This window comes from Rhinatrema bivittatum, chromosome 3 (assembly GCF_901001135.1).
Source record: "Rhinatrema bivittatum chromosome 3, aRhiBiv1.1, whole genome shotgun sequence".
Classification (NCBI taxonomy): Eukaryota; Metazoa; Chordata; class Amphibia; order Gymnophiona; family Rhinatrematidae; genus Rhinatrema; species Rhinatrema bivittatum.
In genome coordinates, this window is record NC_042617.1 from 486,773,385 (window position 1) to 486,786,809 (window position 13,425).

Consider the following 13,425-nt stretch of genomic DNA (forward strand, 5'->3'; position numbering starts at 1 on the left):
AGACTTTTCTCTGTGCTCGGCCTGGTCTTTTCCCGGTGCAGAGGTCAAAGACTAGGAACCTGATGTTCTTGACCTGAAAAAGACCGACAGAGGCCAGTCCCTGGTGCCCCTATCTGCCAGCAGCATCGACGAAGCGGACAGCCCCACTGATGCCAATAGCTGTGTCCATAATGCGGCTCCACGGTCCTTTGGTGTTGATGCCACTGCCGCCGATGGCTCGGGCATTCTCACCCCGAACAACTTCTTCATCTTCTTGAGGCAAGCGCGACATCCCTTCGGGGTCATTTGGTCACACAAGCGGCACCCCTGGACATTATGCGATGCCCCTAGGCAGAGGATATACACATCATCGGGCACTGAGGGCACCAACGAAAACCAGAGGCCATGACGATACGAACTGAAGGGGTGAAACACAATGGAGGCGATGGGCAACTGAGACGGGGAAACTGAAGTGAAAGAAAAACCTGACTGGAATACAGTCAAACAGAGAAGGACCTGCACGCGGGAAAAATACTAAAACAATTGGTGGAAAGTTGTCAGATTTTTTTTTTTTTTTTTAAGAAAAACTAAGTAACATGAGCTCAGTAACCATGAGGCAAAAACTCCGTGGAAAAATAGAAACTGAAGAGGGACCCTGCATGGACGCATGGTATACTTAAGAACATAAGAACATGTCATAATGGGTCAGACCAAGGGTCCATCAAGCCCAGTATCCTGTCTCCAACAGTGGCTACTCCAGGCCATAAGAACCTGTCAAGTTCCCAAAAATTAAGTCTATAAGAAAATTATTCCTTACCTGCTAATTTTCGTTCCTGTAGTACCATGGATCAGTCCAGACAGTGGGTTATATCCCCCAACCAGCAGATGGAGTCAGAACAGAGTTTGAGAGCGTCAGCATATAGAGTAGTGCACCCTCTGCTGGAGCTCAGTATTACGCATAGCAAAGCCCAAAAGCAAAAAACACAACATTTTGGATCCAGAACCGTTCCCAAAGAGGAACAAAGAAAGATATAAGTAAACAAACGGTCAACGGGACCAGCAACAGTCAACTTGTGAGGAGCTGTGATCAGTAACAATAATCAGAGACAAACAGAATGAAAGATACCTGGAAGAATCCGAGCAGGACCTAATGAAACCCCTAGTGGCGGGCGTCTGGACTGATCCATGGTACTACAGGAATGAAAATTAGCAGGTAAGGAATAATTTTCTTTTCCCTGTACGTACCTGGATCAGTCCAGACAGTGGGATGTACCCAAGCTTCCCTAAACCGGGTGGGGTCCTGAGAGACCTGCTCGGAGAACCTGATCGCCAAAAGAACCTGTGCACTGAGGCGCCAGGTGTAGTCTGTAATGTCTGGAAAAAGTGTGCCACGACTTCCATGTCGCCACACGGCAGATTTCCTGGGAGGAAACAGAGCGAGATTCCGCCCAGGACGCCGCTTGGGATCGCGTGGAATGAGCCGAGACGCTGCGAGGCAGCACCCGCCCCGCCGCAATGTAAGCGGATGAGATGGCGTCCTTTATCCTGCGAGCAATAGTTGTCTTGGATGCCTGAGAACCTCTCCTCGGTCCTGACCAGAGGACAAACAAATGATCGGATACCCGGAAGTCATTGGTAACCTCCAGGTAGCGGAGCAGTACACGCTTGACGTCCAGGAGCCGGAGAGACCGGGGTTCCTCTGGAGCAAACGCTGGAAGCTCCACCGTTTGATTGACGTGGAAGGCCGAGACCACCTTTGGTAGGAAGGATGGCACCGTACGAAGGGAAACCCTGGAGTCGGAGAAACGCAGATAAGGGTCTCGGCAGGACAAGGCTTGAAGTTCTGAAATCCGGCGAGCAGAAGAGATGGCTACCAGGAAAACCGTCTTGAGGGTCAGGTCCTTGAGGGAGGACCCCCTCAGGGGTTCAAAAGGAGGGCCCGACAGCGTTCGCAGCACCAAGTTGAGGCTCCAAGAAGGGAAAGGATCCCTGACCGGTGGCCGCAGGTGTTTGGCACCCTTCAGAAAACGTGCGATATCCGGCTGAAGGGGTAGAGAGCAGTCCTTCTGTATCAAGACATTCAAGGCCGCCACCTGAACCCGGAGCGAATTATAGGCGAGACCCTTATCCAGACCATCCTGTAGGAAATGAAGGATCAGCGGGACAGTCGCCTCCATGGTTTGGACTCCGCGGTCGGAACACCATGGTTCGAAGACCTTCCAAACTCGAACGTAAGCGACGGAGGTCGAAGGCTTGGGGGAACGAAGCATCGTTGAGATCACTGTCTCCGGGTAGCCTCTGTGGCGGAGACGGCACCGTTCAAAAACCAGGCTGCAAGACAGAAGAGTTCTTCCTGCTCGAAAAATACCGGACCCTGGCGCAGAAGATGAGGAAGATGGGACAGGCGAAGTGGGCCGTCCACCGTCATCTGAAGTAGATCTGCGAACCATGGCCGACGGGGCCATTCCGGGGCGACGAGAATTACAGTCCCTCGATGATGTTCTAACCTGCGGAGAACCTTGCCAACCAGAGGCCAAGGAGGAAACACATAGAGCAGTTGATCCGACGGCCACGGAAGGGCGAGGGCATCCACCCCCTCTGCGCCGCGCTCTCTTCTGCGGCTGAAGAAGCGTGGAGCCTTGGCGTTGAGAAAGGTCGCCATTAGATCGAGGCGTGGAGTCCCCCAACGACGGATGATGAGATGCATTGCCTCGTTGGAGAGAGCCCACTCGCCGGGGTCTAGCTGTTGACGATTCAGGAAGTCTGCCTGAACGTTGTCCACCCCGGCGATGTGAGAGGCCGCTATCCAGACGAGATTGCTCTCCGCCCACTCCATCAGGGGAGTAGACTCGAGGGAGACATGCTTGCTTCTTGTCCCCCCTTGCTGATTGATGTAGGCCACGGTGGTGGTGTTGTCCGAGAGGATCCTCACCTCTCTGTGTCGCACCAGGGGAAGAAAACGCTGGAGAGCGAAACGCACGGCTCTCGTTTCTAGGTGATTGATCTGCCACTTTGCCTCCTCTGGCGTCCAAGTCCCTTGAGTGGCACTTCTTTCGCAGACGGCACCCCATCCCGCGAGGCTGGCATCGGTGGTCGTCACCACCCAATTGGGAACCTCAAGCGAGACTCCCCGAGCCAGATGCGAGGGGACAAGCCACCAATCCAGGCTTTTCCTGACTAATGGTGGAAGCGGCAGGATCACCTGATACTCCTGGGAGACTGGTTTCCAGCGTGATAGAAGGGACGCCTGCAGTGGATGCAGGTGTGCAAACACCCAGGGTACCATGTCGATGGTGGAGGCCATTACTCCCAGGAGCTGCAGATAATTCCAGGCGGCTGGTTCTTCCAGAGCCGAAAACCGAGACACATGCTCTCTCAGGGCTTGCGCCTTGTACTGGCGCAGGAACACCATCCCCCGCCGGGTATCGAAGGTCGCCCCTAAGAAATCCAGATGTTGCGAGGGCACAAGGGAACTCTTTGGAAGGTTCACCACCCAGCCCAGAGAGCGTAGGAATTGTACTACTCTGGCCACTGAGGTCTGACCATGTGAGAAGGACTTCGCTCGAATCAGCCAGTCGTCTAGGTACGGATGTACTAGGATACCCTCCTTGCGGAGGGCCGCCGCCACCACTACCATGATCTTTGTGAAGGTCCGAGGTGCGGTCGCCAAACCGAAGGGAAACGCCTTGAACTGAAAGTGTTGACCGAGAATCTTGAAGCGAAGATACCGCCGGTGAGCCGGCAGGATGGGAATGTGCAAGTACGCTTCCGAGAGGTCCAGTGAAGCGAGGAATTCTCCCTTGTGCACTGCGGCAATCACTGATCGGAGAGTCTCTATGCGGAACCGGGTGATCCTGAGGGCCTTGTTTACCTCCTTCAAGTCCAGGATGGGGCGAAAGGAACCGTCCTTTTTGGGAACGATGAAGTAAATGGAATAGTGGCCCAAGCCCACCTCGAAGGGGACGGGAACGATGGCCCCTATTTCCTGCAGTCGGTCTAGTGTTTGTTGAACCGCTATCCTCTTGAGATCCGAACCGCAGGGGGAGAAGATGAACCGGTCCCTCGGGGGGCGGACAAATTCCAAGGCGTAACCGTCTCTTATGGTGTCCAGCACCCACTGGTCTGTGGAGATAACTGCCCACTCCTCGTAGAAGTGCATGAGGCGGCCTCCTATCCGGGGAGGTGAGAAGTGGGCTCCTTTGGCATCATTGGGATGACTTTGTGGGCGGAATTCCCTGCCCTGGACCCTCTCTCGCGGGCCTCCGCCCACGAAAGGAACGAGACCAAGGCTGGGGGGTCTTGTCTGCTGTGTCCGGGAAGCGGACTGTCGGTAAGACCTATAACGTCGCTGTGCCCTGGCCCTGGTTTATTTATTTATTTATTTATTTATTTATTTATTTATTTATTTAACGGCTTTTAATATACCGGTGTTCGTGCGGGCACATCACGCCGGTTTACAATAAACTTGCGAAAGGAGGAAATTACAATAAACAGGGAGAGGGGGATGGAGCAGGTTCGAGAAAAAGGGGGGGGGAGAGGGGAGAAAGTAAAGGAGGAGGAAGATAGCAGCTGGGAAATTGAAAGGAACGTAACATTATTTACATGAGAGGCAATAAAATGAGGGTTAGTACAGTCACAAAGTTACAGCGGACATTGTCACAAAGTTACAGCGGATAATGAGGAAATATGGATTGCATGGAGTACATCTGTGGAGGCTTAGTGGAAGAAAATGATCTGAAGGAACGCTGTCTATCCTCTGGCAGCCGATGCACCGAATTTTCCCCCAGTGACTTGATGATCTGATCCAGGTCCTCTCCAAATAAGAACTTCCCCCGAAAGGGGAGGGAGCCAAGGCTAGACTTGGAGGAAGCATCCGCTGCCCAGTTGCGAAGCCACAAGAGCCGTCTGGCTGCTACAACCGAAACCATGGACCTCGCCATTACGCGAAAGAGATCATATATAGGGCGTCCGCCCCGTATGCTATGGCAGATTCCAGCCGGTCCGCCTGGGCGGCCTCTGCGGGGGGCAATTCCTGAGAGGTGAGAAGCTGCTGTACCCAGAGTAAGCTGGCCCTTTGCGCGAGCGAACTGCATATCACGGCCGCATACCCAGGGCAGAGACTTCGAAGACCCTCTTGAGGAAGGTCTCTAGTTTACGGTCCTGGGTATCCCGCAGGGCCGTTCCCCCCGTGACCGGGATGGTTGTCCTCTTGGTCACTGCCGACACCGCTGAGTCCACCTTGGGCACCTTGATAAGATCCAAAAAATCCTCAGGGAGCGGGTATAGCTTTTCCATGGCACGTGTGACTTTCAAGGATGCCTCGGGAGTGTCCCACTCCCTGGTGAGAAGCTGTAGGAAGGACTCATGAATAGGGAAAGCCCTTGCTCTAGGACGGAGGGCGGCAAGTACTGGATCTCCTTTGCGAGACGAGGTGGCGACGGCAGGAGCCACAGGGATCGGCGGATCTGGAGGTGGGTCGAGGTCCAGCTCCTGAATAATGTGGTGGATGAGTTCATCCAGCTCTTCTTTTTGAAAAATCCATAGGGCTCGAGGGTCGTCCCCCTCTGTATGTCCATATGGATGCGCCTCTGGGGGTTCCGGGGAGATGTCTCTCACCGGCGAAGCCGCCCCCGTGGTACGCCGGGGTGGCACGGGAGAGGGACCCGGCAGGGATCCAGGCGTAATGGACGAGGCGGTGAGACCAACAGCAAGTTTAGGAACCTTGGGGGGAGGGGCCCCCAGGGGATTAGGCGCCTGCGCTCCCATACCCTGCAAATAAGCCATGTGCATTGCCAGAATAAAGTCAGGTGAGAAAAACGGAGAGCTGATTGGAATCCCTGGGGGGGGGGACCGTCCTGGGAGCCCCGGTCGGGCAAGCCTCCCACCGGGGGCAAAGCCTGTTGAGAGCCAGTGCAACCAATCCTGTCTGCATCTGGGAGCGAGTCCGTCTCACGCTGACCCCCTAAAATGGCCGCCGTTCCCGCCAAAGGCGGCGTCGTGGCCGGCCCGCGCCACCCGGGCTGAGGAGGAGGCAGGTCCAAAATCGCACCGGAGGACTGCAGGGTGCCTTCCCCGTCGGGGAAGCACCGCTCACAAAGCCCCTCCCCCTCAGAAATTGATTTCCCGGCTCGCCGCAGCCTCACACCTCGAGGACCGCGGCATGTCAGCACCGGGAAAAAGAAAAGCCTCGGAGGGGGGCCAAAGACGAGCTAGTGCTGCGGGGGGGCCTGGAAATGGCCCTAACAACCCGCCGAAGGGGTCCAGTAACTGCGGGGGAAAACCCCCGTTTTAGTTAAGCACACACCCACGGGCGGAGCTTGCGAACCGCGGGACCCCCAACGACGCGTGGAGCGGCCGGAACCACCGGCATCCACGGGGCACCACCAAAAAGAAGCAAAGCTGTGGAGAAAGAAACTCAAAAAAACTTCCACTTACCCCAACGGAAGAGGAAAGGAGTACAGAATAGAGAAGGCAAAGCCACAGACACACGCCTCCTCAAAAATTGAAAACTTTTTTTTTTTTAAACTTTAAGGATCCAAAATGAAGAGAAACATAAGACAGGGAAATACTGTGGAGAAAAAGAAAGAAATAACTAAAAATGAAGAAACCCTGTCAATCTGGGGGAGCTAGTGGATCCCCCCACTCGCATCTGCTGGAGTCAGAAGAATACTGAGCTCCAGCAGAGGGTGCACTACTCTATATGCTGACGCTCTCAAACTCTGTTCTGACTCCATCTGCTGGTCGGGGGATATAACCCACTGTCTGGACTGATCCAGGTACGTACAGGGAACCCATGTTACTGTTGCTAGTAATAGCAGTGGCTATTTTCTAAGTCAACTTAATTAATAGCAGGTAATGGACTTCTCCAAGAACCTATCCAATCCTTTTTTAAACCCAGCTACACTAACTGTACTAACCACATCCCCTGCAACAAATTCCAGAGCTTAATTGTGCGCTGAATGAAAAAGAACGTTCTCCGATTAGTTTTAAATGTGCCACATGCTAACTTCATGGAGTGCCCCCTAGTCCTCCTATTATTTGAAAGAGTAATTAACCAATTCACATTTACCCGTTCTAGACCTCTCATGATTTTAAACACCTCTATCATATCCCCCCTCAGCCATCTCTTCTCCAAGCTAAAAAGTCCTAACCTCTTTAGTATTTCCTCATAGGGGAGCTGTTCCATCCCCTTTATCATTTTGGTTGCTCTGTGTACCCAAAGTTCTAGAAACTTTGACAAATTTTCCTTGCCAGGCTCCATCCGATAATGTCACCCATATGTGAGGACTACCATCCTGCTTGTCCTAGGAGAATACAAATGTACTAAGATGCAATTCATCAAGAACTAAGAAACAAGTCTAAAAGGACACTCACATATTCTTTAAACACATTTTCTATTACCTTGCTCAGATGTGGTTGCGTTGTCTCTAGGGATCATTTGAATGTCACACATTTCACGATTCATAACTATTTCTGGACTACTATGTGATTTAAGTCCTGTAAATAAGATGAACAAATATACTGTGAACAATATATACTTTAGATGATTGTGTTGATAGATAAAATATAATCATTAAAATCCTCCTGTTCTAATCTATGTTTCATTACCGGGAAAATACTAATGTTGAAAGATGATAAAAACTTCTATTTAGCCACTCAAACTAATATGAATTTAAATAAAGTTGGGTGCTTCTGTACTGATCCTTAGAAATCCATGCTGGCACCACACATGATATATAAATACAGCAAGAACTAAATTACTACTACTTATTTTTATAGCATTGTACAAAAATACATAAACAGTCCCTATTCTGTACCACTTATAATATAATCAAAATATACAGGGAAATAGACTTAGTAGTTTCATTTATTAAGAAAATGGTTAAAATTAATAAGGCTGTATATAGGAAAATGAGGGGTTAAAATTTAAAAGCAGCCTTAAGCAAGTGGGTGTTTAGAGTGGATTTGAATAAGGTAAGAGGAGGCCTATGATGCATCAACATAAGGAAAATACACCAAGGATATGGTGCAGCCAGATGGAAAGCATGGAGATGAGAATTGGTGCTAGAGAAGAAAAGCACAGATAAGAATGCCTTTACTGATGAGTGGAGTTCACAAGGAGTGGTGTAATGAGAAATAAGAAAGAAGAGGTACTGAGAAGCTTGAACTGTATGTGGAAATAGATAGGGAGCCAAAGAAGTTATTTGAGAAGATGGATTAATATGGGTGTAGCAACTCTGGGGAAAGATAAGACAAACAGCTGATACAGTTTAAAGTCAAAGGAAGCAAACAAATTGTCCATCTCGACTCAACATCAGGATTTTTAATTTTTTAAATAAATGCAATTTTTAGTTATGCTTTGCAGTGCTAGCCTCATCTTCAGATTATCCTTTTGCTTAGCAAATTGAATATGATATAGGTCTCCAAAATGTACACTGCCCCATCACATATATTCACATATAAAAATTACGTCCTTGTGCACACAGAAGCTAATTTTACATTTTAGTATTGGCTACTTTAAAATATTGTACTAACAGCAAAAATATGAAACATCTTCCCTTATTAGTCTATTTTTACTGGAAGGGAGGTATTGTATTGTATAGAGTCTTCAAACCTAGACTAACACTCAATGTTTGAACATTTAGAGATTTACAGCTTGCTGAAGTTAGTACGCTATATAACTCGTCTCCCTTTTTAATTTTTTTTTTTTCAAAACATGCATCATGGGCCATTTTGTAATTTCTAAATGAATAATTAAAAATATTTTGTTAACCATTTCTCTGCAAATTTAATAGCACGTTATTTTCTTAAATTAAAACAATTTAAGTTATGGATATAAGGCTGATGGCCAGATATGCAGCTCTTTGGATGGTAAATATTTCCTTGAGAAAGCCATGGACTGACAAACCAAATGACCTTTATTAGGACAATAGTTTTAATATGAAACTGGAAAATTATCTGAATCAGAAATTAAGGCAAGAAATACTCAAAAGAAATACAAGAAATATTGAAAATAAAGTCTGTTTGCATGTTAGCGTTTTTGGGAATGTTTTTACTAGGTCAATATTATTACATTTTGAAAACATTGCCACTTAATGTGGAAATTTAATTCTTTTATGAATGTGCCTTTTTCGCTCCAATTTTATATATAAAAAAATAATTTCCAAAATATATTTGTTAGCAAGTATAAATTAAAAAATAAATTCAGAGGTCCATATTCAAAAGCCAATTAGCTGGTTAAAGCAATAATTATCCATCTAAATGGCTTACCTGGCTATGGTCAGCTTTTATCTGGCTAAATTCTAGCCAGCTAATAAGTTACACAGCTAGAATTTAGATGAATAAGTTAGGGTTGGTCCAGTGGCGTAATTGGAAAGAATTGAGTTAGTCAGCTAATTTAACTGGCTAATTCCAATATTCAGAGTTAGCCAGTAGCTAGCTAAGTCTGGTCGAGTCAAAGCCTTGCCCTATAGTTAGCCAGCTATATTCAATAGTATGTCTGCACTGTTCAATATGCCTCAAAAGTTAGCTGGATAAACTTATCTAACTTTGCTATCCGGACTGTGTCTGAATATAGACCTCTTAGTTTGTGCATATATTAATTTGGTAAAAATGATTTCTGTATCAATAGTGAATAATCTTCTGCATTTGACTTTAACTGCCTTTTTTTTTATCAGTAAAAATAGAACATGCATTATCTACTGAAGTACCTTGCTCAAAGGTTTCATGTGAATGGGATATCTCCTGCACAAGTATTTCCACAAGACTTAATGAAGGCATCTGATAATTTATAACCTCTGAATGCTCAGTTTCAATTTCTATAAAACAAACAAAAAAAAAGCTCTATAAAACAAACAAAAAAACCCCCTCAAATTAAAAATATATAGGGACATGTAACCAACAAGAAAAAATATCTGCAGAGCAATTCATATGACCACCTATTTTTGTTTTTAAATCTAACTGTAGATCATGTTACATATTGGTTTAAGTCCAGGTCTGGGCACAGATGGGATAGGGCTGTGCAATCAGAGCTTTGGGGGAATTTCGCTGTCATAATAGCTCTGCCCTCTAATATGCAACATCATTTCCCATTCCTCATAATTCCTAATGGGGACATCTATAAGGCCAGAAGGTGCAATGCCACTCCATGACCCAGCAATCACAATGGGGGGCTCTCTTACCCTTCGATATCTTGGGGAGGGGGTCCCCACTGGCTTGAATTTCTCCAGATCTCTTACAATCCTACGATGAACTTGGCTCTTGGGACACAATCCCTTTCGGGAACTAAACGGTTTATGGAAGAGCTTTTATGAATAAGACTCTTGATCTCAATATTCAGAAATTCCAATTTTATTAATTTATGAGGAAATTCACAGATGGGGAGCTGAGAGACACTGCTGGATGCAAAGTTTGAAGATTCTCTGATTTGTCAATTTTGGGTTAGATCCATAAGTTTTGTGTGAAAACTATTTCAGTTTTTAGCTTTGATACAGATAAACCTATCTTGAAAATCTGGTTGCTGTAGGTTGAATGGTTTGGGAGAGCTAAGTTGCTTATCCTCTAATAGGTACTCTCAGTCAACAGGAGGAAAACTCCTTACCAATGGGTGACATCATTCAATGGCACAGAGATGGAAAAAGCAGCATGTACACCTTCCCATGTAGCAGTCCAAGTCTCCTCAGTCCTTACTGCAAGCTAACCTTAAACTCTAATGGGCAGAAGGATGTATTTGTGTGGCTGATCTGTCATGCAGTCTACAGAGAACACTTGTCACAGGAGAGCAACTTAGCTTTCTTGGACAAGCAAGACAAAAATCAACCATACAAGTGGAAACTCCCAAGCTGAGAACAGCAATTTATTTTTCTATTACATTATCAGTAGACTTTGCAACCTGTATATGGCAAATGCTGTAAGGAAGAATTGAGTTGAAGGAAATGAATTAAATAGGTTCTTTAGCATGTCCTGTCAAAGAATGCTGACTTGACAATATATTTTGTAGGCAGTAATGAGCTGTCAAGGTATGGATGGAAGCCTAGATGGAAGCCCTGCATCTCTCTTCTACCGTGGAATAGTTTACCACCTCAGCTTAGAAATAAAAATTTGTTTTAGGAAGGGTCTAAAGACATGGCTACTGTTTGTGCCTGGGTAAATTCAGGTCTGCTAGACAAGTATAATGGCGCCGGGGACAAAAAAGTCTAAACGCCTTGCTATTTGTGCGACTTGGCATATAAGGGAATTCAGCTGTTGCTCTCACATCACCTGTGCCAGTGCCGTCTGGAGGCTTTAATATGGATTTGAGTACAAAGGAGTATTTTATGTTTAAACGTTTTTTATTGTTTAAGATAAACAAAGTACAACAACACTGATAATATTTTTAATTTTTTTGGTATGTGGTAAAAAGACTTTATTTTTAATTAAGTTTCCTTTTTTGTAAAAAAAAAAAAAATAAATAAAAATGCTCGGGCATGTATTTTTATATTAACATTTTTTTGTAATTATTTTTATAGCTGCATTCAGCGAGATTTCAGATGTTCTGTTTAATCAAATATTCCCCTGAGGAAGCTGTTGGGCGAAACAAGGACCTTGTCGGGACATTCCTACAGCAAATAAGGAGAACACCGGCTTTGTGTCATGATTGTTAAAATGTTTCATCATGATAATTAATTTGAGGGATATCACTGTGATAATCTAATAAATTGTGATTATATGTTAAGTTGGAAGGAGGAAAATAATGCTGAAGTTAGGCTAACAGTACGATTGGTATAGTGTGGATTATGAATGGTTTTATAGGGGGAACATTAGGTATGAATGAGTTTTTGATATGATACATATTAAAGGGTCCGTGTTTTCAGGTAAATTGTCATTTTTTTAAGTAATAGAAAATGGAGAATATAATGAATACTTATTACTGAGATGATCAAATTAATATGTTTTTGTAACATTTTTTGTAATAAATAATTTTGTGTGATAAATAACTGTCTTAGTGACTAAACATTTGTTTGAAATACGGAAAGTGCTTGTATCCCACTCTTTTTAGAGTGTCTTTTTTGTGATTATTAAGTATTGGTTAGTCTATATATTGCCTGATTTGTTTTCTATATAAATGTGTGTGTGTACATATACACACACACACACACACACACACACATATATATATATATATACACACATACATATATATATACATACACACATATATATACACACATACATATATATATACATACACATATATATATACATACACACATATATATATACATACACACACATATATATATATATATACACATTTATATATACACATTTATACACATATATACACACATATACACACACATATATATATATATATTTATACACATATATATACACACATATATATACACACACACATATATATTGCTTTTTGTAATGTTTTGCTTCATTTAATTGTATATTGACCTTTCCTTAAGCAAGATTTTCTTGTGATATTCTTTTTTAAAATTAATAGAGTGCAGCTTTAAAAAAAAGTCTCAGTTAAATTCAAGCCAGAAAAGTACCTGTTTGTAGTTCACTTTTCCTACTAATGGAACAGGAGGGAACACATACAGCAGCTCCTCCTCTAGCCAGCTCTGAACTAATGTATCTACGCCATATGAACGTGACTGCTTTCTGTGAGTGAAAATCCTCTGAACCTTCACATTCTTGTTTGATGCTATTAGATCCAAAAAGGGAGGACCCTACCTGTCAACTATCAGATCAAATGCTTCCTGGGACTTCATGGGATTGATTGTATTCAGACTAAGGAAATTTGCCTTAACATTCTCCACCCCAGCAACATGCAAGGTTAAAACCATCTTTAGATTCTTTTTATTCAAAGAATCTCCAAATTAACACCTTTGACACCTGAGGGTTCTTGGTCCCTCCTGAATATTTACATAAGCCATAGCCATATTGTTGTCTGACATTACTCTGACTGCCTATCTCTGCAAGACAGCCACAAACCTCTGCAGAGCCAGACGACTTGCCCTAGTTTCCAGACGATTGATGGACCATATCACCACCTCTGGCGACTAAACCCCCTGAGCAATCTGACCCATGCAAATGGTCCCCCAGCCCAAAAGGCTGACATCTATTATCAATATTAGCCAGGTTGGAGACTCAAGATCCACCCTGGTGAAAAGATTCCTGGGATCCAACCATTGCTGCAAATTCACCTAGACCGGCTCCAGTACCAGCAAAAACCTCCTGAAGTAATCCTGAAACTGTGGATCTCACCGGGACAATATGACTTTCTGGGGAGGCTGTATATGTGCTGTAGCCCAAGAAACTATGTCCAACGCCACTGCCATGGAACCCAACAGCTGCAGATAACTCCAAACTGTTGGAGTCTGGCTGCCAGGAAGCCATGAAAATGCTGCCGAAGCTTGGCAACTCATTGATCTGTCAGATGAACCCGACTGT

The 13,425-nt window shown here is 45.1% G+C and overlaps 1 protein-coding gene across 1 annotated transcript in view; it reads right to left on the bottom strand.

Annotated features, from left to right (window-relative positions):
- TDRD6 (tudor domain containing 6) overlaps window positions 1-13,425 on the bottom strand; it is a 408,994-nt gene that overhangs the window by 16,245 nt on the left and 379,324 nt on the right. Inside the window, 2 exon segments of the mRNA XM_029596059.1 lie at window positions 7,381-7,476; window positions 9,690-9,797. Of these exon segments, the coding sequence (XP_029451919.1) occupies window positions 7,381-7,476; window positions 9,690-9,797 (204 nt within the window).